Source organism: Heterodontus francisci, chromosome 2 (genome assembly GCF_036365525.1).
Source record: "Heterodontus francisci isolate sHetFra1 chromosome 2, sHetFra1.hap1, whole genome shotgun sequence".
Taxonomy (NCBI): Eukaryota; Metazoa; Chordata; class Chondrichthyes; order Heterodontiformes; family Heterodontidae; genus Heterodontus; species Heterodontus francisci.
The window spans coordinates 164,735,761-164,763,264 of NC_090372.1; the positions used below are offsets into that span (position 1 = coordinate 164,735,761).

Sequence of the window (27,504 nt, forward strand, 5' to 3'; positions counted from 1 at the left end):
TCATTTTGAGGTATGCCTGGTGCTGCTCCGGGTATGCCTTCCTGCACTCTTCATTGAACCAGGGTTGGTCTCCTGGCTTGATGGTAATGATAGAATGGGGGATATGCCAGGCCATGAGGTTACAGATTGTCATTGAGTACAATTCTGCTGCTGCTGATGGCCCACAGCGCCTCATGGATGCCCAGTTTTGCATTGCTAGATCTGTTCAAAATCTATCCCATTTAGCACGGTGATAGTGCCACACAACACGATGGACGGTATCCTCAATGCGAAGGCGGGACTTGGTCTCCACAAGGACTGTGTGGTGGTCACTCCTACCAATACAGTTATGGACAGAAGCATCTGCAGCAGACAGATTGGTGAAGACAAGGTGAAGTATGTTTTTGCCTTGTGTTGGTTCCCCCACCACCTGCCGCATACCCAGTCTAGCAGCTATGTCCTTGAGTACTTGGCCAGCTCAGTCAGTAGTGGTGCTACCGAGTTACTCTTGGTGATGGACATTGAAGTCCCCCACCCAGAGTACATTTTGTGCCCTTGCCACCCTCAGTGCTTCCTTCAAGTGGTGTTCAACATGGAGGAGTACTGACTCATCAGCTGAGGGAGGGCAGTAGGTGGTAATCAGTAGGAGGTTACCTTGCCCATGTTTGACCTGATGACATGAGACTTCATGGGGTCCAGAGTCGATGTTGAGGACTCCCAGGGAAACTCCCTCCCTACTGTAGACCACTGTGCCGCCACCTCTGCTGGATCTGTCCTGCCAGTGGGACAGGACATACCCAGAGATGGTGATGGCAGTATCTGGGACATTGTAAGGTATGATTCCGTGAGTATGACTGTGTCAGGCTGTTGCTTGACTAGTCTGTGGGACAGCTCTCCCAACTTTGGCACAAGCCTCCAGATGTTAGTAAGGAGGACTTTGCAGGGTCGACAGGGCTGGGTTTGCCGTTGTCGTTTCCGGTGCCTAGGACGATGCCGGGCGGTCCGTCCGGTTTCATTCCATTTTATTGACTTCGTAGCGGTTAGGTACAACTAAGTGGCTTGTTAGGCCATTTCAGAGGACATGTAAGAGTTAACCACATTGCTGTGGGTCTGGAGTCACATGTCGGCCAGACCAGGTAAGGACAGCAGATTTCCTTCCCTAAAGGGCATTAGTGAACCAGGTGGGTTTTTACAACAATCAACAATAGTTTCATGGCCATCATTAGACTAGGTTTTATTTCCAGATTTATTAATTAAATTCAAATTCCACCTTCTGCTATGGTGGGATTCAAACCCATGGCTCCAGATCAATACCCTGGATCTCTGGGTCCAGTGATAATACCACTACGCCACCACCACCCCTTGTTGGAGGTCAATCATCTCAGTCCCAGGACATCACTGCAGGAATTCCTCAGGGCAGTGTCCAAGGCCCAACCATCTTCAGCTGCTTCACCAATGACCTTCCTTCAATCATAAGGTCAGAAGTGGGGATGTTCGCTGATATTTGCAGAATGTTCAGCACCATTAGCGACTCCTCAGATACTGAAGCAGTCCATGTAGAAATGCAGTTAGACCTGGACAATATCCAGGCTTAGGGTAATAAATGCCAATTAACATTCACGCCATACAAGTGCCAGCCAATGAACATCTCAAACAAGAGAGAATCTAACCATCTCCCCTTGACGTTCAATGGCATTACCATCACCTCCTGCCTCCCCCATGCCTATACATCATCTCCAAGGCACAAGTCAGGTGTGTGATGGAATACTCTCCACTTGCCTGGACGGCTACAGCTTCAACAACACTCAAGAAGCTCGACATTATCCAGGACAAAGCAGCCCATTTGACTGGCACCCCATCCACCGCCCTCAACATTCACTCCCTCCACCATCGATACATAGTGGCAGCAGTGTGTACGATATACAAGATGCAATACAGCAATGCACCAAGGTTCCTTCGACAACACCTTTCAAACTTGTGACCTCTACCACCTAGAAGGACAAGGGCAGCAGACGCATGAGAACACCACCACCTGCAAGATTCCCTCCAAGCCACACACCATCCTCACTTGGAACTATCTCACCGTTCCTTCACTGTCACTGGGTCAAAATCCTGGAACTCCCTTCCTAACAGCACTGTTGGTGTACCTACACCCCAAGGACCGCAGCGGTTCAAGAAGGCAGCTCACCACCACTTTCTCAATGGCAATTAGGGATGGGTAATAAATGCTGACCTAGCCAGCGATGCCCACATCCCGCAAATGAATAAAATAAATTTCCTGGTTCTGACATATGAAAAATGCATGGTTTAAAATTTTGCATCAGAGAATCTCTAGAGTGAGATGAGGAATGCAAGGGTTTGTGTTAACCAGATTCAGGTCAATGTAGTGTTATGCTGTGTTTTTTTAAGTCTTCTTAAATGATGACTGTGGGCTTTATGTTCAGATTCAACACAGACACTATTTGTTGTTTCATGCTCAACTCCCACCTGCCAAGAATGAGGCACATTAATTTTGTCATGAACATTGATTTTAAACTGTTGCTGGAGCGAGAAAATGACTTGTTAAACAGACCAGCCATGGCTGCAAAATAATATTTGCATATTAACAGATGGTGATTAGAAGGACAAAGGACCATTCCATAGAACATAGAACATTACAGCGCAGTACAGGCCCTTCGGCCCTCGATGTTGCGCCGACCTGTGAAACCATCTGACCTACACTATTCCATTTTCATCCATTTGTCTATCCAATGACCACTTAAATGCCCTTAAAGTTGGCGAGTCTACTACTGTTGCAGGCAGGGCGTTCCACGCCCCTACTACTCTCTGAGTAAAGAAACTACCTCTGACATCTGTCCTATATCTATCACCCCTCAACTTAAAGCTATGTCCCCTCGTGTTTGTCATCACCATCTGGGGAAATAGACTCTCACTATCCACCCTATCTAACCCTCTGATTATCTTATATGTCTCTATTAAGTCACCTATCCTCCTCCTTCTCTCTAACGAAAACAACCTCAAGTCCCTCAGCCTTTCCTCGTAAGACTTTCCCTCCATACCAGGCAACATCCTAGTAAATCTCCTCTGCACCCTTTCCAAAGCTTCCACATCCTTCCTATAATGCGGTGACCAGAACTGCACGCAATACTCCAGGTGCGGCCGCACCAGAGTTTTGTACAGCTGCAGAATGACCTCGTGGCTCTGAAACTCGATCCCCCTACTAATAAAAGCTAACACACCATATGCCTTCTTAACAGCCCTATTAACCTGGGTGGCAACTTTCAGGGATTTATCTACCTGGACACCAAGATCTCTCTGCTCATCTACACTACCAAGAATCTTCCCATTAGCCCAGTACTCTGCATTCCTGTTACTCCTTCCAAAGTGAATCACCTCACACTTTTCCGCATTAAACTCCATTTGCCATCTCTCAGCCCAGCTCTGCAGCCTATCTATGTATCTCTGGAACCTACAACATCCTTCGGCACTATCCACAACTCCACCGACCTTCAGGAGGAACACGGAGATACAGTATAATCTAAACTATACTATTCTGAGGGAAGTTCAAGAACAGAGTGACCTAGGGGTACATATTTACAAATCCTTGAAGGTGGCAGGACAAGTTGATAAGGCAGTTTAAAAAGCATATGGAATTCTTGGCTTTGTAAATAGGGACATTGAATATGAAAGCAAGGAAGTCATGCTACACTTAATACAAATCACTGGTTAGGCTTCAGCTGGAGTATGGTGTACAACTCTGGGCACCACATTCTATAAAAGATATCAAGGCATTGGGCAGGGGAAGAGGTTTATTAGGATGATATCGGGATGAGGGACCCTGACACAATCAACCCATAGTGGACCTTGATCAGCAGGTATTGTGTGTAAGAGGAGCACTCCAGAGACTGCTAAGGTGATACAATCCAGGACTGGTTAAATCAGCTGGTCACATGACTAACTGGCTTCTCCAGGGTTTTTTGAACTGGCCACAGAGAGTTTGAACTGAGAAAGACTGATTGCTCCTGGACTGAGAAGATCTCTCCTGTCTGCTCCCATCTCTTTCTCACAAGCCTCTGAATCCATTGAAGACACATGACCCCCAAGTTCGGCACAGTGGCGCAGTGGTTAGCACCGCAGCCTCACAGCTCCAGCGACCCGGGTTCAATTCTGGGTACTGCCTGTATGGAGTTTGCAAGTTCTCCCTGTGTCTACGTGGGTTTCCTCCGGGTGCTCCGGTTTCCTCCCACATGCCAAAGACCTGCAGGTTGATAGGTTAATTGGCCATTATAAATTGCCCCTAGTATAGGTAGGTAGTCGGGAAATATAGGGACAGGTGGGGATGTGGTAGGAATATGGAATTAGTGTAGGATTAGTATAAATGGGTGGTTGATGGTCGGCACAGACCCGGTGGGCCAAAGGGCCTGTTTCAGTGCTGTATCTCTAAACTAAAGAGAGAAAAGTCTCCTACAGTGAATAAGGTTTAAAAGGAATACTGGGCTCCAATGAAAAGCAATATCTACCTACAATCAAAGACTCTACAGTGAGCTTGAAGAACCATAACAAAACCTCTTCAGATATTACCTCAAACCTTTCCACTTTATTTTTTTTCTGCTCTTTTCTGTCTCTATTTGCATGTGTGTATCGCATATGCATGCTAGCATGGGCTCATTGCATATCCGTAGGCGTCAACCAAATTAGAGTTTAAGTTTAATACATTTCAACTTTTCTTCTTTAAACCTAAGAAACCTGTTTGTGCTGGTTTCTTTGCCTAATAATTGGAAAACGGTGAGCAAGGATTCACCAAGTGAGAACTAAAAACACGGTGTGTTTAAAATTATACCCTGTTACAGTAAGGCCAGGTGAAGGCTGAGAGGGACTCCTAGACACCTTTCTCACCTGGTCGAAACAATTGTCTTACTAATCTACATTGTTTGATCTCAGGTCCAGGTCTTTTCCTCACTGGTCTGTGCATACTGTCTGCAAGCTATGTGTATCTCTCAAAATTCTATCTCCTCCTTATGTATGTATGATGATGTCATCAGTTGTATCAATGGCCTGGTCAAATAAAGATACTGTTTCTTAAATGTGAAATCACCACTGCACTACATTACAATTGAAAATGGAGATGGGGTTGGGACCACACGAAAAACCTGCAGGACCAGGCTTCTGGGCTACTGAGTCAGGGAAAGAGCAGATTTGGTCACAGGTCAGAATGAAGCACAAAATGCTAGGCGACTGAAAGCCAGAGTGGGAAGTGTCAAAGGAGGAAAAAGATTAAAATATAGTTCAACACAATCTAAATATATATATGAAAGATAAATATTATTTATCTAATAAAATGATATATATTTACAACAGGAGATGGAGCTGTACACAAGAGGAAACAACCTGAATTCAGAAAAAATGTAACTTTGAAAGAACCAAGTTACAAGTTAGAAGTAATAATTTATGGCTGGAAGTCCAGGGGCAGAGAAGGAGGTGGTGGGTCAAAAAATGAGAGTAAGAGACCAAAAAGGATAAAAAATATTTATAAAGAATTTAAAAATTATGTAATAGCAGTTACTAATAAATTGAAATAAGTAAGTGGCAAAAAAACCAGAGAGGAGATATGGAGAATTTTTATTTTATGCAGCGTTTTGTTATGATGTGGAATTCACTGACAGAAAGGGTGGTGAAAGCAGATTCTATGGGCAAAGGGCAGTGGAGTGGGATTAATTGGGTAGTTATTTCAAAGAGCCGGCACAGGCATGATAGGCTGAATGGACTCCTGTGCTGTATCATTCTACGATCCTGTTATTTTTCACCATAAACTGTTACTACTAATAGCACCTATTGTGTGTGAGACCAAGGTGAATGTTGTTAGAATACTGGGATGAATAGGTCCAAGTGATCTTTAATCACTGGAGCAGGCATCAGGGTCCAAGGTTAACTTCTTATCTGAAGGATGAGGTCTAGAATGTCTGTGGCAAAGTAAACAAATGCCAACGCCAGGATTTTATTTGTCTGAATATTACATCGTGCCTGGAGTAGATGGAATTCTGCAGTTGAGAATTTTAAAATTGTTTTTACATTATTATACAGACAGCAGGAACACTTTCTTTCTGGCACAAAAGGCAACAGATTCTCCTGAATGTTACTTGATGTTTTGGAAAGTTAAGGCATGAACAGTGTACTGATGTACTGTAACAGCAAAAAACATTTTCATGTAATTCGGGCAGCTATCATGTGAAACAGGCATAACACTTCTAGATAAAAACTATAGGAATATGGAAATATACGGGACAGGAAGAGGAAGTCTGTGCTGACTAACAACCACCCATTTATACTAATCCTACATTAATCCCCATATTCCCTACCAATACTAAGGGCAATTTACAATGGTTAATTTACTTATCAACCTGCAAGTCTTTGGCAGTGGGAGGAAACCAGAGCACCGAGCAGAAACCCACACAGTCACAGGGAGAACTTGCAAACTCCACACAGGCAGTACCCAGAACTGAACTCAGGTCAGTGGAGCTGTGAGGTTGCAGTGCTAACCACTGCGCCACTGTGCTGCCCCATAGCTAGCAGATAGCATCTTTTTTATTAAAATGAAACTTGACCCCTCTTACCCAAGGACAATGTTTGCAAGTGATAAACGCCTGGTGATAACATTTCCCCTTAGCGTTTACAGCAAGAACAAAACCACATACAGACACACACACCAACACATAGACACACACATATACACACATACATACACGCACACACATAGACATACACACACACCAACACATAGACACACACACATACACCTAAGTAGGGAATGTCTCCTTATTTCAGGAAGGATGTAATTGTGTTGGAAGCTGTTCAAAGAAGGTTTACTAGACTGATACCAGGAATGGGCAGGCTATCTTATGAGGAAAGATTGGACAGACTAGGCTTGTATCCGCTGGAATTTAGAAGAGTAAGAGGCGACTTCATTGAAACATATAAGATCCTGAGGGGTCTTGACAGGGTGGATGTGGAAAGTATGTTTCCCCTTGTGGGAGAATCTAGAACCAGGGGTCACTGTTTAAAAATAGGGAATCACCCATTTAAGACGGAGATGAGGAAAAATTTTTCTCTCAGAGGGTCGTGACTCTTTGGAATTCTCTTCCTCAAAAGACAGTGGAAGCAGAGTCTTTGAATATGTTGAAGGCAGAGGTAGATAGATTCTTGATAAGCAAGGGGGTGAAAGGTTATTGGGGGTAGGTGGTAATGTGGAGAAATCAGTTCAGCCATGAACTTATTGAATGGCGGAGCAGGCTCGAGGGGCCGAGTGGCCTACTCCTGCTCCTAATTCATATGTTCATACACATACCTACACACACATACACACACACATACACACAGACACACACAGACACACCTTGAGCTGGATTTTAAAGGCCTGCCGCTGATGTAGGCGGCGAGGTCAATTCGAGCCGCACACCAAAGAGCTGCCACAATCTCCCACGTGGTGGCTCAATTAAATAGCCCGGGCGGTCCACCCTCCCCCCTACAATCACGTGGAGGGGGTGGCCTGTCCATCCCTGGCAATGGCATCAGCTGCCTGTGCGCAGGCGCTGGTGCCATTTTTAAAGGGCAGCCAGCCCTGTTGGCATATTTAAATTTTTAAAGCTACACCCCACAAAAGTTATCAAATAAATTTCTAAAGCCCCTTTCTCACCCCCAATAATAACGACATTAACTATTTGCCCTTTCCTGCAAATCGCTTGCCTTTTAAATCTGACCTTCCCCCCACCCCCCAGACAGCACAAAGTTTAAAGTTCACCCCTTCCCACCATCCCCGTCTGCCCCCACACTGAAAACCCTAACCCTCCCCCGTTCCCACCAATGTCACACCGGCTTTCCCTCGATGGGGAATTGAAGGCACAGCTGTGCCAGCCGCTGCGCCGAAGATCGTGGCGGATCCAGAAGATTTAAGGTAAGTTGATTTAAATTTATGCATGTCAGTAATTTAAATATTTAAATCCAGGTCCCGTTGCCCAGCAGTGGGGCGCTGCCACAGAGCCGCGCCGCCACCGGGAGGATCAGGCCGGGCCCTCCCGGCGTTGGCCTCTGTGACAGACTGCTGCCGGAACCACTTGCTGGCCATCCCCGCCACACAGCCCGATGTCGTAGGCTTGGTAAAATCCAACCCCTTAGTTCCTTATTTACAATGCATTCTGTGTCATCACCTTAAAGTGATGCCAAAATTGGTCTTTAAAATAAAAATTATTATGGATGACAGCAATACAACCATCCATGGTGGCTGTACTATCTTGCCTCTGCATATCTCTTGCACCTCTAGGGCTGGATCTTGTTCTCCCCCAGGTGTCAGGTTCTGTAGCAGGGTGGAAGGGGCCTGAAGGTGGCTCCGGGTGATGCCCGCCATGGACCTTGATGCCATGAAGGCCCAGCCTGATCCTCCCGGCGGCGACGAGGCTCTGTGGTGGCCCCCCACCATTGGGCAATGGAACCACAATTAAAATATTCAAATCAATAAAGTGAATGAATTTGCATACACTTAGGCGATCTTGTGGGGGCCCGCCGCGATCTTAGGTGTGGCGACTGGCACTCCTGCTCCTACAAATCCCCGTCTGGGGAAAGGCAGGACGACACTGGTGGGGAGGAGGTAAGATTTAAGTGCATGGAGGATGGGGTCAAATAATGGGTGTAGGGTTGGTGGGAAGGGATGAACTGTAAACTTTGTGCAGTTTGGCGGGGGTTAAGGTCAAATGTTCCAGGTCAGTGTTTTGGCAGGAAGGACAAATAGTTAATGTAATTGTTATGGGGGGGATGGGAAAGGGGCATTAGTAATTTATTTATTTAATTTTGGAGGGTGTGTCTTGAAAAATTTAAATCAGGCAGCAGGGCTCGCTGCCCTTTAAAAATGGTGCTAGCGCCTGCGCACAGGCAGCTGATGCCATTGCCAGTGATGGACAGCCCGTCCTCTCCATGAGATTGTGGTGGCTATTTAAATAAGCTGAGATCAACAGTTATGTGCAAGCTTTAGGAACAGTGTTTTATTTTTGTCCTCGGCCTGCTACAATCCACTGATATAAACATTGACATCAGTTCCTCAGGATAGTGGGGTAAGGAGAGAAAGTCAGGGGAGGTTTATAAAATCCATTCCAAGGTTAAACTTTCTTTTCAGTGAATATCTTTACTGTCCAAAGCAAAGTAAGTTGCAACTCCAATTCTGAATAGCAGTAAATTAGCTTGTGCTGCCTTGCATAGTAAATATGTCAGCACTTCAGAGTTTGCAAAAAATCCTTGTGGCAGTATAAAGCGTGACAATATTAGGACTAAAAGAAATTTCTGTATAACTAATACTCTTTGTAAATATGGGTGACGGGTCAACAATTTGAAACACAGTTACAATGTCTTACTTGAATTGTTCAAATAATCAGCTCAAACTAATATTGCTGATTATTCTGAGGGAAAGTGGCGATTTGCAGCACATTCAGTGTTTGATCCCAAGTTCACCCTCAAGTATTTAACTGTGACATGCTTATGAGAAAGGTTTCTGAAGCCTAATAGTATCTGTAAAGGAAACTCTGCCGCATTGGGTTTGTCCAGTTGCAATCACATTTTAAATGAGCATTGATGTGTTTCTTGTGTTTTTCAGATTGGCTATTGGGCAGATCATGTGTGTGAACAGCAGTATGGATATATCTGCAAACGCAAACCACTTCCAAAGCAACCAGGGGGACAGGAGGAGGTGATTCCTGTGGAAGAAGGATGTCTGAAGGTAAGGAGAAGCATTTACTGCGAAATAAGTCAAAGCTGACACCAGTTTAAATAAAAACAGAAAGTGCTGGAAATACTCAGCAGGTCAGGCAGCATCTGTGGAGAGAGGAGCAGAGTTAATGTTTCAGATCTGTGACCTGGCAAAGTTTAGAAAATGATATTATTTATTAATATTACTTATATTATTTTTTGTTATTTTATTTTATTTTTTAACCATGTGCCTGTTTTTTAAGCTGTACTTGTGGACAGAGCTTCTCATCATTCTGAGACTCGTTCCCCACCCTCCACCACTTCTTCGGGCGGTGCGGTGGTGAGCAATCAGCCGAAGGGGGAAGCACGAGGCCGGGAGCGAGTGGCCGAGGGAGGAAGCGGCGAGGCCTTCAGTGAATGGCTGGGTTTGGGGGGAAGCAGCGATAGCGGCAGCGAGTGGCTGAGGGAAGGTAACAGCGAGGTAGGATGAAGCGGGAAATTGAAAGCGGCGATTGAAGCCAGGATGGAGTGGAGTACTTTTCGGGGCAATGGAGCCGCCGATCGTGGCTATTGAGGGCTGAGGACGTCATTGCGTGGTGACGTCAGCAGGCGCATGCATGCATTCATACCGGCAAGCTGGAAAATGTTTGCATGCACTGATGACATCCACGATCACTCTGCGCATGCTCTGTGTTGTTAGGAGACAGCCCAGTTGATGAGCGTCAGCAAGCTACTCATCTCCAGGGGGCATCAGAGTTGATCATCATTGTGTCCTTACCCAATGCCCACACATGCTTATTTCCAGTGGGGATTCCGGTCTAGTGAACAGGAATGTGTGGCTAACCTTTTCCTAATTGAGGTACTCTGAAACCAGCTGTAATTTCCCTGTTACTGTCCTGGGTGGAATAAGTCAATTCAGGGCAGACCTGCAATGGAACTAAGAGTTTACTTGGTTTGTGTGTCAACTCATCTATTCACTGTCTTAACCTTTTTTTAAAAAAATATTCTTTATTCATAAAAAATTGTAAAAAAAAATCATTACAACACAGTTCAAAACAGTTCAAATTTGACATTTTAGGAAGTACAGTAGTGATGAGATTCCTTCGATACAGAACATGAGTTGCCTCACAACTCTTTCCATTTGCAGTACACAGCAAAAATATATTTGGCGCATACAGGGTTTTACACAGGTTCCAACCCCTCGGTAAACTATAGCGGGAGGACCTTACACAGTGGCCTTTCCCCATTAAGCCTTTGCGGCAGCTGCCCTAAGCTTTAGTGCGTCCCTTCGTACATAGTCCTGGAGCTTGGGTTTATCTTTACACCCTTTTTTGAACGAGGGTGTCATGTCTGCAATTCTCCAGTCCTCTGGCACCACACTCGGTCATGGACAACTCTTTGTACTGGAAGACCAGCAAGTTTTGGGCAGACCAAAGAGCGTCTTTCACCAATTTGATGATCCTCCAGCAGTAGTTGATGTTATCTCAATGTGCATCCCTAGGAACAGCCCGTAGAGCTAGAGCACAGAGTCCTGTGTTACAGAGCTGCTCAGGATGAACCTTGACAAAAACCACTACATCTCTTCCCTGACCTGCTTTGCAAAGGCACTTCACTATCTTAACCTATTAAACTTCCTGAGCATTTAGTTAAACCTCATTTGCCTCACAGCACTGCCACTGAAAGAAGGGCTTACTGTTGATTACAGTACTGTAAGGTTAATGCGCCATGTGTCAGCAGATTTACAGGAATCACTGTGCTGCAGAATACACATCTGCATTATTAGCAAAATGTTGAAAGATTAAGTGCCTTAGAAAAAAAAGTTTATATATTGCCAAGAAAGCTTGACATATTGACATCCGAAGAAGGGTCACTGACCCGAAACGTTAACTCTGCTTCTCTTTCCACAGATGCTGCCAGACCTGCTGAGTGATTCCAGCATTTCTTGTTTTTGTTGTTATTGACATATCATATTGTTACTGATCAGAAAGCGAGCTTAAAGACTGACTCAGTGGTTAGAACTTTACATTGGGTGGGAGGCCCCGTTCACTGGCCGAAAAGTCGGTGGCAAGCCCGCCTCTGCTGGGCTGGGGAGCCAGGCTGGGATTTTCTCGCTCCCCAGGCCCTTATTTGGTTTTGGGCAGGGCTTCCACCTCCTTGAGGCAGGAAGTCCTGCCTACTGGAGCTGCCGGCCAATCAGCAGGCCGGAACTCTTAGTACCAGCAGCACCACCAGGAGCGGAGGCCACTGCTGGGACTACACCCAGCTACGACAGCAAGAGAAAGGACGGCCCCAGAACTATGGTAAGTTTTTGGGGTCTTGCTGGAGACAATTGGCTGGGCCCCGGCGAGGCAAGGAGAGTCAGTTTGGGGAGGGCACAGTGTTGTGTGTTTGGGGTGGTTGGGACTTCGGGTGCCCCACCAGGAGGGTCCCCCCCACCCAGCCCACAAGAAGGCCTCTTAGTTTCACCAGGTGGGGTTCTGAGGCCTTCACCATCCGGCCGCCAAGAATAAAATACCCACTGCGGGGAGAGGAGGCCCTTAAGTGCCAGTTAATTGGCCACTTAAGGGTCTTGATTGGCCCAGAGTGGGCTGGCTGTTTATTAACGCCACTGCCCCTTGTAAAATTACAGCTTTTTAAATGTTGGGATTAATTGTCCTGAACGGGAAGGAATAACTCAGCATATCGTGCATTTTCCACAATTTAAGCTGTCAAGTTTTAAGAAAAGCAATTTTTAATATTTCTTTCCCAGAATCTTGAGCCTTATTTAAGAAAAGGAAATCATGTATGACAAATTTATGAGAGTTTTTGAGGATGTAACTAATTGGGTAGAAAAAGGGGAAATAGTAAATATAGTATACTTGAATTTCCAAAGGCATTCTATAAACTGCCACACAAAAGGTTAATACACAAGATAGGTGCTCATGGAGTTGGGGGTAATATAGTAGCATGGGTAGCATTGGTTAACGGACAGGAAGCAGAAAGTAGTTGGTAGGCTGTAGCTAGTGGAGAGCTGCAAGGATCGGTGCTGGGCCCTCAGATATTTACCATCTATACTCATAACTGAGACGAAGAGACGATGATGATGATTCCAAATTAAGAGGGAATGTAAGCTGTGAGGAGGACTCAAAAAGGTTGCAAACAGATATAGACAGGTTCAGTGAGTGGGCAACAAGGTGGCAGATAGAGTATAATGTGGGGAAGTGTGACTTTGGTAGTAAAAATAGAAAAGCGGAATTTTTTTTAAAGGCTTGAAACTTTTAAATAAAAACAAAATACTGCAGATGCTGGAAATCTGAAATAAAAGCAAGAAATGCTGGAAATACTCAGCAGGTCTGGCAGCATCTGTGGAGAGAGAAGCAAAGTTAACATTTCAGGTCAGTGACCTTTCATCAGAACTTTTAAATATTGATGCTCAGAGAGACTTGGGTGTACTCGTACAAGAAACACAGAAAATTAGCGTGCAGATACAGCAAGCAATTAAGAAGGCAAATTGCATGTTGGCCTTTATCGCAAAGGGATTAGTACAAGAATAAGGATGTCTTGCTACAATTGCATAGGGCTTTGGTGAGATCACCCAGGAGTACAGTGCGAAGTTTTGGGCTCTATTTTTTTATTCTTTCATGGGTTGTGAGCATCGCTGGCCAGGCCAGCATTTGTTGCCCAAGATAATTATGGAAGAATATTTGCATTGGAGGCGGTACAGTGAAAGTTCACTAGATTGGCCCCTGGGATGAAAGGGATGCGAGGCTGGCTAAATTGGATCTATACCCTCTGGAGTAGATGAACAATGGGCTATCTTCAAAGAAGAGATCGTTCAGGCACAGTCAAGGTATGTTCCCTCGAAGGGGAAAAGTAGGGCAAACAAATCCATAGCTGGATGACAAAAGAGGTAGAGATTAAGATAAAGTAGAAAAAGTGTGTTTATGACATATAAATAAAAGCAAAATACTACAGATGCTGGAAATCTGAAATAAAAACAAGAAATGCTGGAAATACTCAGCAGGTCTGGCAGCAACAGTGGAGAGAGAAGCAGAGTTAACATTTCCGGTCAGTGACCGTTCATCAGAGTTCTATAAATAGTAAAAGGGTTTTAAAAGGAAGAGTGGGGCCGATTAGAGACCAGAAAGGGGATTTGCACATGGAGGCAGATGGCAGAGCTGAGGTATTAAAGGAATACTTTGCATCTGTCTTTACCAAGGAAGAAGATGCAACCTAGGCAATATTGAAAGAGGAGGTAAATCAGATAATAGAGGGGTTTAAAATTGATGAAGAGGAAGTGTTAAGATAGGCTGTCTGTACTTAAACTGGATAAGGCTCCAGGACCAGATGTGATGCATCCAAGGATACTGAGGGAAGTGAGGGTGGAAATCGTAGAGGCACTGGCCATAATTTTTCAGTCTTCCTTAGACTTGGGGGTGGTGCCAGAGGACTGGAGAATTGCAGACATGACACCCTCGTTCAAAAAAGGGTGTAAAGATAAACCCAGCAACTACAGGCCAGCCAGTTTAACTTCAATGGTGGGAAAACTTCTGGAAAGAATAATTCGGGACAAATCAATCGTCACATGGACAAATGTGAGTTGATTAAGGCAAGCCAGCATGGATTTCATGAGGGAAAATCATGTTTAACTAACTTGCTGGAGTTTTTTGAGGAGTTAACAGAGAGGGTTGATGAGGGCAATGCTGTTGATGTGGTGTACATGCACTTTCAAAAGGCATTTGATACAGTGCCACACAATAGACCTGTGAGCAAACTTGTAGCTCATGGAATAAAAGGGATGGTAGCAACATGGATACAAAATTGTCTAAGTGTCAGGAAACAAAGAGTAGTGGTTAATGAATGGTTTTCGGGCTGGAGGAAGGGTTGTAGTGGAGTTCCCCAGGATCAGTGTTGGGACCCTTGCTTTTCCTGATATATATTAATGACCTAGACCTTGGTGTACAGGGTGTAATTTCAAAGTTTGCAGATGATACGAAACTTGGAAGCTTTGTGAGCTGTGAGGAAGATAGTGTAGAACTGCAAAAGGACATAGACAAGTCGGTGGAATGGGCAGACAGGTGGCAGATGAAGGTCAATGCAGAGAAATGTGAAGCGATTGAGTTTGGTAGGAAGAACATGGAGAGACAATATTAAAAAAAAAACAGTCCAATTCTAGAGGGGGTGCAGGAGCAGAGGGACCTGGGTGTATATGTGCATAAGTCATTAAAGGTGGCAGGACAGGTTGAGAGAGCGGTTAATAAAGCATACAGTGTCCTCGGCTTTATTAATCGGGGCATAGAGTACAAGAGTAAGGAAGTTATGTTGAACTTGTATAAGACACTAGTTCAGCCTCAGCTGGAGTATTGCATCCAGTTCTGGGTGCCGCACTTGAGGACAGATGTGAGGGCATTGGAGAGAGTACAGAAAACATTCACAAGAATGGTTCCAGGGTTGAGGAACTTCAGTTATGAAGATAGATTGGAGAAGTTAGCCTTCTCTTCTCCAAAGAAAACAGTCCTAAGAGGTGATTTGATAGAGGTATTCAAAATCATAAGGGTTCTGGACAGAGTAGATAGAGAGAACCTGTTCACACTCATGAAAGGATTGAGAACGAGAGGGTACAGATTTAAAATATTTGTTAAGAGAAGCAAAAGTGACATGAGGAAATGCTTTTTCACACATCAAATGGTTAAGATCTAGAATGCGCTGCCTGAGAATGTGGTGGATGCAGGTTCAATTGAATCATTCAAAAGGGAATTAGACAGTTATATGAAAAGGAAGAATGTGCAGGGTTATGGGGAAAAGGCAGGGGAATGGAACTGAAGGAATTGCTCTTTCGGAGAGCCAGTGCGGACACAATGGACCGAATGGTCTCCTTCTGCACTGTAACATTTCTGTAATTCTGTGAGTTTAGAAGAATGAGAGGTAATCTCATGGAAACATACATGCTCAGAGCATGACTGGCCCCTTTTTTATTTTTATTTTATTTTGTTCCATCACTTTTTTTACCATGTGCCTGCCTACTGTTTTTTTCACGTTTGTGCTTTTGGCTAGGGCTGCTCATCATTCTGTCATTAACACTCCCTCTACATTAATGCTTTGTCTTTTATTACACCATTGGCACACTCTCTTTGCCTTTGTCCCATTACCATGTCAGTTAATCTCTCTGGCCCTCTGTCCTATCACACTTCTTCCCTTTTGTTCTCCTTGCCCCCCACCCCCACTTTATTTGTTTTAAAGTTATTACATTTCTAACCTTTGCCAATTCTGATGAAAGGTCACTGACCTGGAATGTTAACTTTGCTTCTTTCTCCACAGATGCTGCCTGACCTGCTGAGTTTTTCCAGCAGTCTCTGTTTTTATTTCAGATTTCCAGCATCTACAATATTTTACTTTTAAGATTCTGAAGGGATTTATCAGAGTAGATAGATTGAGAGATTGTTTTCCCTGGCTGTGGAATCTAGAAAATGGGGCACAGCATTACGATAAGGGTCATAGAGTCATACACCACAGAAACAGGCCCTTCGGCCCATCGTTTCTGTGCTGGCCATAAAGCACCTATTATAATCCCATTTTCTAGCACTTGGCCCGTAACCTTGTATGCTATGGGATTTCAAATGCCCATCTAAATACTTCTTAAATGTTGTGATGGTTCCTGCCTCTACCACCTCTTCAGGCAGTGCATTCCAGATTCCAACCACCCTCTGAGTGAAAAAGTTTCTCCTCAAATCCCCTCTACACCTCCTGCCCCTTGCCTTAAATCTATGTCCCCTGGTTATTGACCCCTCCGCTAAGGGAAAAAGTTTCTTCCTATCTCATCTGTCAATGCCTCTCATAATTTTGTACACCTCAGTCATGTCCCCCCTCATCCTTCTCTGCTCTAAGGAAAACAACCCTAGCCTTTTCAGTCTCTCTTCATAGCTGAAATGCTCCAGCCCAGGCAACATCCTGGTGAATCTCCTCTGCACCCTCTCCAGTGCAATCACATCTTTCCTATAGTGTGGTGACCAGAACTGGACACAGTACTCCAGCTGTGGCCTAACTAGCATTTTATACAGCTTATAAGGGGTTGATCATTTAGTACTGAGATGAGGAGAAATATCTTCATTCAGAGTAGGCTCGGCAGGTCAAATGGTTTACTCTTGCTCCTATTTTTTTTAGTTCTTATTTATGTAAAAATTTAAAGTTGCAATGTTGTTACTTACAATATAATGAAACTCCTGCCATGTCCTGTCTTGGATCGCAATTAATTTGTACTTATAATTTGGTAGTGTCTGCTACATAATTTACCACACAACTCCTCTCCTGAAAATGCTGGCTCCAGCAATTCCATAGGCATTAGTTGTCCTATGGGACCTTGTCCAAGTACTCAGTCTTATGTGTAAGTCTAGGCAGTGGGTATCAAAAGGTTATTCAGCCATGTGGATCATTATCAAACCAAATCTTATCCTTCTCTTATTCATACACAAGGATGTTTTCCAGAGGGTGTTGCTGGATAGCAATCAGGAGCTAGAATGCTGACGGAATGTTAGCTTCAGCCACTCTGAGCTAGTGAAGTTAAAAGTTGCCTATGTAAGCAGCCTCCTGCCTGCAATAGCCCATTGGTAGAATGGTAGTGAGACTTAGGCACTCAAGGTACATTAAACCTGTCACTGGCACTTTCAGCCGGTCAGCTGGCATGTTCTGCAAATGGGCCACCTGATATTTAAAATCTATTCCTCAGTGTCGACAGCAGCATCAATAACTAAATTTAGCCTTTGCCTTTTAAAGCTCTTAGTTTCTGCTGGTCAATAAGAAGTCTGCCTATGTCTCCAGCATGCTGTTTTTCATATAAATGTCTATATGTGGATTATTATTTACAGGGTTGGAAGAGATATGGGACATACTGCTATTTCATTGGGCAGTCTGCAAAGACATTCAATGAAGCATCTAATATGTGCAAGAGGCAGAATGCACTCCTTGTCAATGTTCAAGAAAGGTAAGTAACGTTGCATCTGCAATTTAGAGAGAAATGTTAGACGTTATGCTGAAATCTTACTGGAAAGTGGTATAACACATCATGATGTATCAGGAAATGTTATGAATGGATAAACACTCACATGCGGCCAACACCAATCTAAATTAGATTTCAATTTGACAATTCATTGGAAGAGTTTAAGGAGCAGCTCAAACGTTCTTATCCCTTGTGTCACTCTAACTGAAGTATTTTATTGAATCCCTCTAAACTTCAAGATAGTGAATACAGATGGGAAATATTGATGAAAACTGGTTGATGCAAGTCGGGTATCTGTATTATAGCGGACCCGGCATCTCTAATACACTATATAGCCAATTAATTACAAACGGATACTACTATCTAACAAGGAAAGCATATAACTCTGCCAATGACCACTTAATAGATATAAATAATTCAACAATATTTTATAATTCCTGGTCAACTATCATCTCCAAATACCCACCAATGACAGGAATGAGAAGCTTTTTATGTTGTCTGTTGCAACATAAATGAGATGCGTGGAGTTCTCAAACAGGTTTATTAACAGCTAACAAGTATGTACAGTGCAGAGCTATTTACATGACCTGCCTCTTGGTGCTACAGTTAAAGACTGAGACTGGCTGGCAGTCACATGACTGTATCTGATACTTGGTTCATTAGCATACTAAGATATTAAAGGGATATCACTCTGACAGGCAATCACACAACATCCCTCTTCTTTCCAAAGATAAGTCTCGTATGTTAAAAGTAAAACACATAACATTAGATATCAAAATTATTTACATAGGTATAGAGATTATGAGCCTTACAATTATAGAGGCTCAAAAGTCCATATGTCGTCTCGGTGATTTGATGACTCTTGCTTGGGGAATTTACGTCTCATCTGTTGCTGGTGTTTCTGAAGTTCCTCCCTCTCTGCATTCAGGTTCTGTTGCTCTGCCTTCAGCCTGCTCACACTCTCTGTTGCTTTTCTCAAGATGACTACCTTTGATGCCTTGTCATTCTTGGAAAGATGTGGTACCTCATCTCGAAGAACCAACAGATGATGCTTCAACTCATTCCTCCTCTGCCTCTTGGTGTCACAGTTACAGAGGGAGACTGGCTGGCAGTCACATGATTGCATCCTGGTACTTTGCTCATTAGCATACTAAAATCTTAAAGGGACATCATTCTTAAAGTGACTATCAGTAAATGCCCATTATATTCCGGTGAGCTGTAGATTGATTATAGGCAAACAATGCCAACTAAAGGCATAATTGAGAGAAACTCTATAATCTGCCAGGAACTAAATGAAAATGTTGTCGAGGAGAATACTGAGATTCAGGCTACTAGGCTAGATGGGATTGAGGTTCACAAGGAGGAGGTGTTAGCAATTTTGGAAAGTGTGAAAATAGATAAGTCTCCTGGGCCAGATGGGATTTATCCTAGGATTCTCTGGGAAGCTAGGGAGGAGATTGCAGAGCCTTTGTCCTTGATCTTTATGTCGTCAGTGTCGACAGGAATAGTGCCGGAAGACTGGAGGATAGCAAATGTTGTCCCCTTGTTCAAGAAGGGGAGCAGAGACAGCCCTGGTAATTATAGACCTGTGAGCCTTACTTCGGTTGTGGGTAAAATGTTGGAAAAGGTTATAAGAGACAGGATTTATAATCATCTTGAAAAGAATAAGTTCATTAGCGATAGTCAGCACGGTTTTGTGAAGGGTAGGTCGTGCCTCACAAACCTTATTGAGTTTTTCGAGAAGGTGACCAAACAGGTGGATGAGGGTAAAGCAGTGGATGTGGTCTATATGGATTTCAGTAAGGCGTTTGATAAGGTTCCCCACGGTAGGCTATTGCAGAAAATACGGAAGTATGGGGTTGAAGGTGATTTAGAGCTTTGGATCAGAAATTGGCTAGCTGAAAGAAGACAGAGGGTGGTGGTTGATGGCAAATGTTCATCCTGGAGTTTAGTTACTAGTGGTGTACCGCAAGGATCTGTTTTGGGGCCACTGCTGTTTGTCATTTTTATAAATGACCTGGAAGAGGGTGTAGAAGGGTGGGTTAGTAAATTTGCGGATGACACTAAGGTCGGTGGAGTTGTGGATAGTGCCAAAGGATGTTGTAGGGTACAGAGGGACATAGATAGGCTGCAGAGCTGGGCTGAGAGATGGCAAATGGAGTTTAATGCGGAAAAGTGTGAGGTGATTCACTTTGGAAGGAGTAACAGGAATGCAGAGTACTGGGCTAATGGGAAGATTCTTGGTAGTGTAGATGAGCAGAGAGACCTTGGTGTCCAGGTACATAAATCCCTGAAGGTTGCTACCCAGGTTAATAGGGCTGTTAAGAAGGCATATGGTGTGTTAGCTTTTATTAGTAAGGGGATCGAGTTTCGGAGCCACGAGGTCATGCTGCAGCTGCACAAAACTCTGGTGAGACCGCACCTGGAGTATTGCGTGCAGTTCTGGTCACCGCATTATAGGAAGGATGTGGAAGCTTTGGAAAGGGTGCAGAGGAGATTTACTAGGATGTTGCCTGGTATGGAGGGAAGGTCTTACGAGGAAAGGCTGAAGGACTTGAGGTTGTTTTCATTGGAGAGAAGGAGGAGGAGAGGTGACTTAATAGAGACATATAAGATAATCAGAGGGTTAGATAGGGTGGATAGTGAGAGTCCTTTTCCTCGGATGGTGATGGCAAACACGAGGGGACATAGCTTTAAGTTGAGGGGTGATAGATATAGGACAGATGTCAGAGGTAGTTTCTTTACTCAGAGAGTAGTAGGGGCGTGGAACGCCCTGCCTGCAGCAGTAGTAGACTCGCCAACTTTAAGGGCATTTAAGTGGTCATTGGATAGACATATGGATGAAAATGGAATAGTGTAGGTCAGATGGTTTCACAGGTCGGCGCAACATCGAGGGCCGAAGGGCCTGTACTGCGCTGTTATGTTCTATGTTCTATGTCTATGTAAAACCATAATACAATTTTGATGGACAGCCAGGTTGTTTCCTCAATTGTTCACACCAAAAAATACGAAATATTACATATTACATATTTTCCGACTGCAGATTTTATCCTAACCAGTCTATAATTATCTGTTTATGTTTTATTTATTTTATCTTGAGTACTGAAACTCCATTTTGTATCCTCAAGTCCACAGTTGGTACTTCTATACCCATTGGAGATTAGAAGAATGAGAGGTGCTCTTACTGAAACATATAAGATCCTGAGGGCACTTGATAGAGTGGATCCCGGGAGGATGTTTCCAATTGTGGGGGAGACTAGAACTAGGGGACACAGTTTAAGAATAAGAGGTCTCCCTTTTAAGACGGAGATGAGGAGAATTTTTTTCTCTCAGAGGGTCATTACTCTGTGGATTTCTCTTCCCCAGAAAGCAGTGAAGGCTGGGTCATTGAATTTATTCAAGGCTGAGTTAGGTAGATGTTTGATAGAGAAGGGAGTCAAGGATTATGGGGGGCAGACAGGAAAGTGGAGTTGAGACCACAATCAGATTAGTTATGATCTTATCAAATGGCAGAGCAGGCTCATAGGGCCAAATGGCCTAGACCTGTTCCTAAGTCCTATGTTCCTAATATTTATGGAGCTCAGAAAATATCAATGAATGTATCACTAATATTCTTGCTTAAATCCTCAAAATTAAATTCTACATTGGTTTGTAATTACTGCATACTTGATTTAGCCTCCAAACTCATTTCCTTCTGTAAATCTGTGCTTACTAATCATATTCATTCATTTGCAAATGACCATCTGGCCCTTGACCTACCGAGTTCCTTTCTTTGGCTTGATCAATAGTTTACTTCACAAAAATGATACTGTAAATTGAGAATCCACATGCCAGAACTATTTTCCTCCCCAACTAACTCACTCCCCTCCTTTCCTTGCCTCTCTCTGTACTTGATTAAAACCTGTTACATCTGTAACATTTCCCAGTTCTGACAAAAGGTTACTGATTCGACATGTTAACTCTGCGTCTCTCTCCATAAAGGCTGTCTGCCGTGCTGAGTGTTTCCACCATTTTCTGTTTATGTTTCAGACTTCCAGCATCCACAGTATTTTGCCTTTTTGTTAGAATTATTGACTTCTTAGACATTATTTTTCAAGGAAGAGTGTTCCAAAGTAATAGGGTTTTGGGGTGATCCAATATCTAGGCCATTGTCTTCAGCCAATTATGATGGATTGAGATATGTCAGATGGATTTTAATATAAGCACAGGGTAATGTATCTAGGTTATGTATTAATTAATAGTAAATGTGTATAAAATGAAAATGTTTGCTTTTACCGGGCCAAAAAGGAACAGCATTTTGGGAGTGATCATTGGTCATACTCTGAAAGCATCTGGTCAAGTATGAGGCCATTACTAGATAGTTAGTAAATTAGGTGTGCATTTGTTAAGTATTTCCTGTTTTTATTGTTAATGCTAAATGATGACAGGCACGATGGGTCAAATGGCCTCTTTCTGTGATGTATCATTCTATGAAACTAGAACATTTAAATCAAAGTTTCTTACTGATGGAAAGACTTTTCTTGCCTCGTTGGAGGGTAACAAGCTTTCTATTACTTGATATTTTTTCTCCATTCCAGGTATGAGCAAGCTTTTCTGACGAGCTTAATTGGTCTGCGACCTGAGATATATTTTTGGATTGGCATAAAATCTGATACAGACAATAAAATGATCTTCAAGTCTGTGAATGGGGAGACACTACTGTTTACAAATTGGAATATCAATATGCCAGGTGGGCATTAAGCACTCCAAATCCTAACATAGCATCTTGTTAGGTAGAATTTATTTCCTGTCTACTGATCTGTAATTGTACTTTCCACCACTGGGCAGCAGTATGAACAGAAATCTTGGGGGCAATTTTAACATAATTTGCCAGGGAGGAAACCCACAAGATTGGGTGAAACGTGGGTTTTACATAGCACCCAATATTAGGCTGCTTTGACTTTAATGGAGAGTAAAATTGGGTGGGGTGTAAAACCAGTGTTGCACCCGACTCCATCAGTTTCTCCCTGGGCACTTTAGGTTAAAATTGTCCCCCTTCTCTCTGTCATGTAAAAAGCAAATATTCCCCAGCCTGGTGTTGATCTCCACGTTTCAATATGTCATTTTGTACCTGAATAAAAATGATATGGTTGAGTTATAGTACTGTCCATTAAATTATTACTCTTTCTCAAGTAAAATCCAATGGTTTCAATTTGTTTGAGGAGTATTGGGGCCAGATTTTCAAATGGCTGTGGGGTTGGGACCTGGTGTGGATGTGATTAGATAATCGTGGTCCCGGAAATCGTCTCCGGAACCCAATGCCTCCAGGACAGTCCAATATTTTCAGCATGAGGACAGGTTGGGGGAACGGAATGGGGAAAACCTCGTCTCCAATAAATGGCCCATTAAGCCCATGAAGAAGGTCATTAAGGGGCCAGGGTCCACACGACAATTTTCAAAGGCAATTCCAGCAAGCCCGACCAGTCTGGTGCTCGATAGTGCACTACTGTCGGGCTCACAGCAAACAGGGTTAAAACTTTATTTCTGCACGATGAAATGCTTTGGGCCCATGGGGGTCTTGCACTGGGCCAAGCACAGGACATTTTTTTTTTGGCTGCAGGGATTTCCTGCTTCCTGCAGACTTTTGGCACCAATAATTGGGCGCTGAGCACACCTCCTGTCCAATTAGGGCATTATAATTTGAAGATTGCATTGTGCTAGCGACGCAGCTCAGATGCGGGGTCAGGACCCAGAAATAATTCAGATGTCGTGTTCCCAACCCCATTTTGAAAATTCAGTCCTTGATCTGTTTCTTCCCTGTTAGTTCATTTGGTTACTTAGAAAATTTGATATTTACACTATTATTTGCAGGGAGAAAAGCTGGCTGTGTTGGCATGGCAACTGGAAAAGCTGCTGGTTTGTGGGGTGTTTATGACTGCACGAACAAAGCAAAATATATCTGCGAACAGTGGGCGGCTGGTGCAACATCTCCTCCAACAATGCCAACAACTCCTGTCGCAACCTGTTCAGAAGGCTGGGAAACATACAAAGGATCTGGATACTGCTACAAAGTAAGCCCACTGAATGTTTAAATTCTGCCCTTTTATAGTTTGTATGTTATTAAAGACAACCTGTGTGCCATCTTTTTAAAAACAGCCTTCTGCCACTTCGGGAATTATTTTAACTTCCCTACCTGGGGGAAACCTGCCATGGGGAGGTGGGCAATTAAAATGGTGAATTAACTGCTCTATGCACAATCCAGTTGCCTGATTTTCTTACGATGTATGAGATGCCCACCTGAGTCAAGTGGGCCTCTTATATTTATGCAAATCAAGGTCCTAATACCTCAATAGGGCCCCAATGCTATCTTAATCAGGAAGTCAGCAGGGCACCCGCAGTGACCACCCAGACAGCAAGGGCTTCATTTCCAATTGCATGATGAGGCAAGCAAGGGTGTGGGCACACATTGAATGTTGTATTCTGAGAGGGCACCACTGGATCATGATGCCTCCGGACCGTGACGCAATTTTCAAAGGACGGGTGGGAAGGGAGGAACTGGGAACCTACTTGCCTCCAATTAACAGCCCATTAAGCTTCTTGAGGACTTTGTTAATGGGCCAGGCAGGGACAGGAGGCAATTTTCAAAGCCAAACCCAAACAGTCTGGTGCACATTAGTGCATAGCTGTCAGATTGCAGGGAAATGCAATCTTTTTTTTTATGGATGGGAAAATTTTTGCCACCAAGTGTCTTGCTGTGGGATTGGGCCATTTGCCTGGCCGATTGGCTGTGCGATGAGACTTCTGGCCCTCTGAATTCCTGTCTCTTTTCTTACATAGAAAATAGGGGCAGGAGTAGGCCATTTGGCCCTTCGAGTCTGCTCCGCCATTCATTATGATCATGGCTGATCATCTAACTCAGTAACCTGTTCCCGCTTTTGCCCCATATCCTTTGATCCCTTTAAACCCAAGAGCAATATCTAACTCCTTCTTGAAAACATACAATGTTTTGGCCTCAACTGCTTCCTGTGGTAGCGAATTCCACAGGTTCACCACTCTCTGGGTGAAGAAATTTCTCCTCATCTCAGTCCTGAATGGTTTACCCCGTATCCTTAGACTATGACCCCTGGATCTGGACTTCCCCACCATCGGGAACATCCTTCCTGCATCTACACTGTCCAGTCCTGTTAGAATTTTACAGGTTTCTATGAGATCCTCCCTCACTCTTCTGAACTCCAGCGAATATAATCGTAACTGACTCAATCTCTCCTCATACGTCAGTCCCGCCATCCCAGGAATCAGTCTGGTAAACCTTTGCTGCACTCCCTCTATAGCAAGAACATCCTTCCTCGGATAAGGAGACCAAAACTGCACACAATATTCCAGGTGTGGTCTCACCAAGGCCCTGTATAATTGCAGCAAGACATCCTCTCCTGTACCCGAATCCTTCGCAATGAAGGCCAACATACCATTTGCATTTTTTGCCGCCTGTTGCACCTGCATGCTTACTTTCAGCGACTGGTGTACGAGAACACCCAGGTCTCGCTGCATATTCCCCTCTCTCAGTTTATAGCCTTCAGATAATAATTTGCCTTCCTGTTTTTGCTGCCAAAGTGGATATCCTCATATTTATCCACATTATACTGCATCTGCCATGCATTTGTCCACTCACTCAACTTGTCCAAATCACCCTGAAGCCTCTCTGCATCCTCCTCACAACTCGCCCTCCCACCCAGTTTTGTGTCATCTGCAAATTTGGAGATATTATGTTTAGTTCCCTCATTTAAATCGTTGAAATATATTCTGAATAGCTGGGCTCCTAGCACCGATCCCTGCTGTACCCCACGAGTCACTGCCTGCCTTGTTCAAGGCAGTGGAAGGCCCTGTCCTGGCTGCCATCTGTCTTTGAGGCTCCTGCTGCAACAGCTATCTTCCATCTCCTCGCAGAGCTTGGTGCCATAAATTGGGCACCAAGCTCGCCTCCGACCCAACTAGGGCATTGGCATTTGAAAATTGTGTCACGTGAGTGATGCAGCCACAGTGCAGGGTTGGCCCACGGAAATTATCTGGGTGTTGGATTGCTGACCATGATTTGAAAATCCAACTCCAAGGATCAGCTAAGACCACCGAGGAGATCATGTAATGTAAGATTAAACTTTTCTTTCTGCCCTCCGGAATCCGCAAGAGAAGTGTAGTCACCCCTGCCTTCCAGTCACAAACACTTGTAGACCATTATTCTTTGTTGATCCAACTTTCCACTTTCTCATAGATCCCATGGGCTTTTATTTTCCTGACTAGTCTGCCATGTGGGATCTTGTCAAAAGCCTTGCTAAAATTCATGTAGCCTACATCAAATGCACTATCCTCATCAAACCTCCTTGTTACCGCCTCAAAAAATTCAATAACGTTAATCAGACTGTTCTTGATTAATCTGTGCCTTTCTAAATAAGAATTAATACTGTCCCTCAGAATTTTTTTCCAATAATTTGCCTCCTACTGAGGTTAGGTTGACTGGTCTGTAATTTTTAAACAATGGTACAAAGTACTCGTTCTCCGGCACCAAGCCTGTAGTCAGAGAGGACTGGAAAATGTTGACTAGAGCTTCTGCTATTTCCTCCCTTGCTTCTCTTAATGGCCTGGGACACATTTCATCCTGGCCTAGTGGTTTATCTACTTTCAAAGATGATAAACCCCTTAATATTTCCACTCTATGTTTATCCCTTCCACTATTTCACACTCCTCCTCCTTAACTACAATGTCTGCATATTCCCACTCTTTTGTGAAGACAGGCACAAAGCTTGGATTAGTACTCGGAAATATGATGTTGTTTAAACTAATGTGGCAGGGGGATGGGAACCAAATGAGGAGGTCAGTGGACAGTAAGGAGGTAGTAACTAAAGCCTGTAAGGAACTAGATAATGAAGTCAGCGTGACTAAGGGAAAGAGTAGGCAGGGAGCAGATGATGAACGCAAAGGGACTGGTGGTCTGAGGTGCATTTGTTTTAATGCAAGAAGTGTAGTAGGGAAGGCAGATGAACTTAGGGCTTGGATTAGTACCTGGGAGTATGATGTTATTGCTATTACTGAGACTTGGTTGAGGGAAGGGCATGATTGGCAACTAAATATCCCAGGATATCGATGCTTCAAGCGGGATAGAGAGGGAGGTAAAAGGAGTGGAGGAGTTGCATTACTGGTCAAAGAGGATATCACAGCTGTGCTTAAGGAGGGCACTATTGAGGACTCGAGCAGTGAGGCAATATGGGCAGAACTCAGAAACAGGAAGGGTGCGGTAACAATGTTGGGGCTGTACTACAGGCCTCCCAACAGCGAGCGTGAGATAGAGGTACAAATATGTAAACAGATTATGGAAAGATGTAGGAGCAACAGGTTGGTGGTGATAGGAGATTTTAATTTTCCCAACATTGACTGGGATTCACTTAGTGTTAGAGGTCTAGATGGAGCAGAATTTGTAAGGAGCATCCAGGAGGGTTTTCTAGAGCAGCATGTAAATAGTTCAACTCGGGAAGGGGCCATACTGGACCTGGTGTTGGGGAATGAGCCCGGCCAGGTGGTTGAAGTTTCAGTAGGGGACTACTTTGGGAATAGTGATCACAATTCCGTAAGTTTTAGAATACTCATGGACAAAGATGAGAGTGGTCCTAAAGGAAGAGTGCTAAATTGGGGGAAGGCCAATTATACCAAAATTCGGCAGGAGCTGGGAATGTAGATTGGGAGCAGCTGTTTGAAGATAAATCCACATTTGATATGTGGGAGGCTTTTAAAGAGAGGTTGATTAGCGTGCAGGAGAGACATGTTCCTGTGAAAATGAGGGATAGAAATGGCAAGATTAG

General features: G+C 43.9%; 1 protein-coding gene across 1 annotated transcript in view; it reads left to right on the plus strand.

Moving 5' to 3' along the window:
- mrc1a (mannose receptor, C type 1a) overlaps positions 1-27,504 on the plus strand; it is a 212,880-nt gene that overhangs the window by 103,109 nt on the left and 82,267 nt on the right. Inside the window, exons 9-12 of the mRNA XM_068013390.1 lie at positions 9,614-9,736; positions 17,547-17,662; positions 22,255-22,406; positions 23,528-23,727. Of these exons, the coding sequence (XP_067869491.1) occupies positions 9,614-9,736; positions 17,547-17,662; positions 22,255-22,406; positions 23,528-23,727 (591 nt within the window). The remainder of the gene's footprint in view (positions 1-9,613; positions 9,737-17,546; positions 17,663-22,254; positions 22,407-23,527; positions 23,728-27,504) is intronic.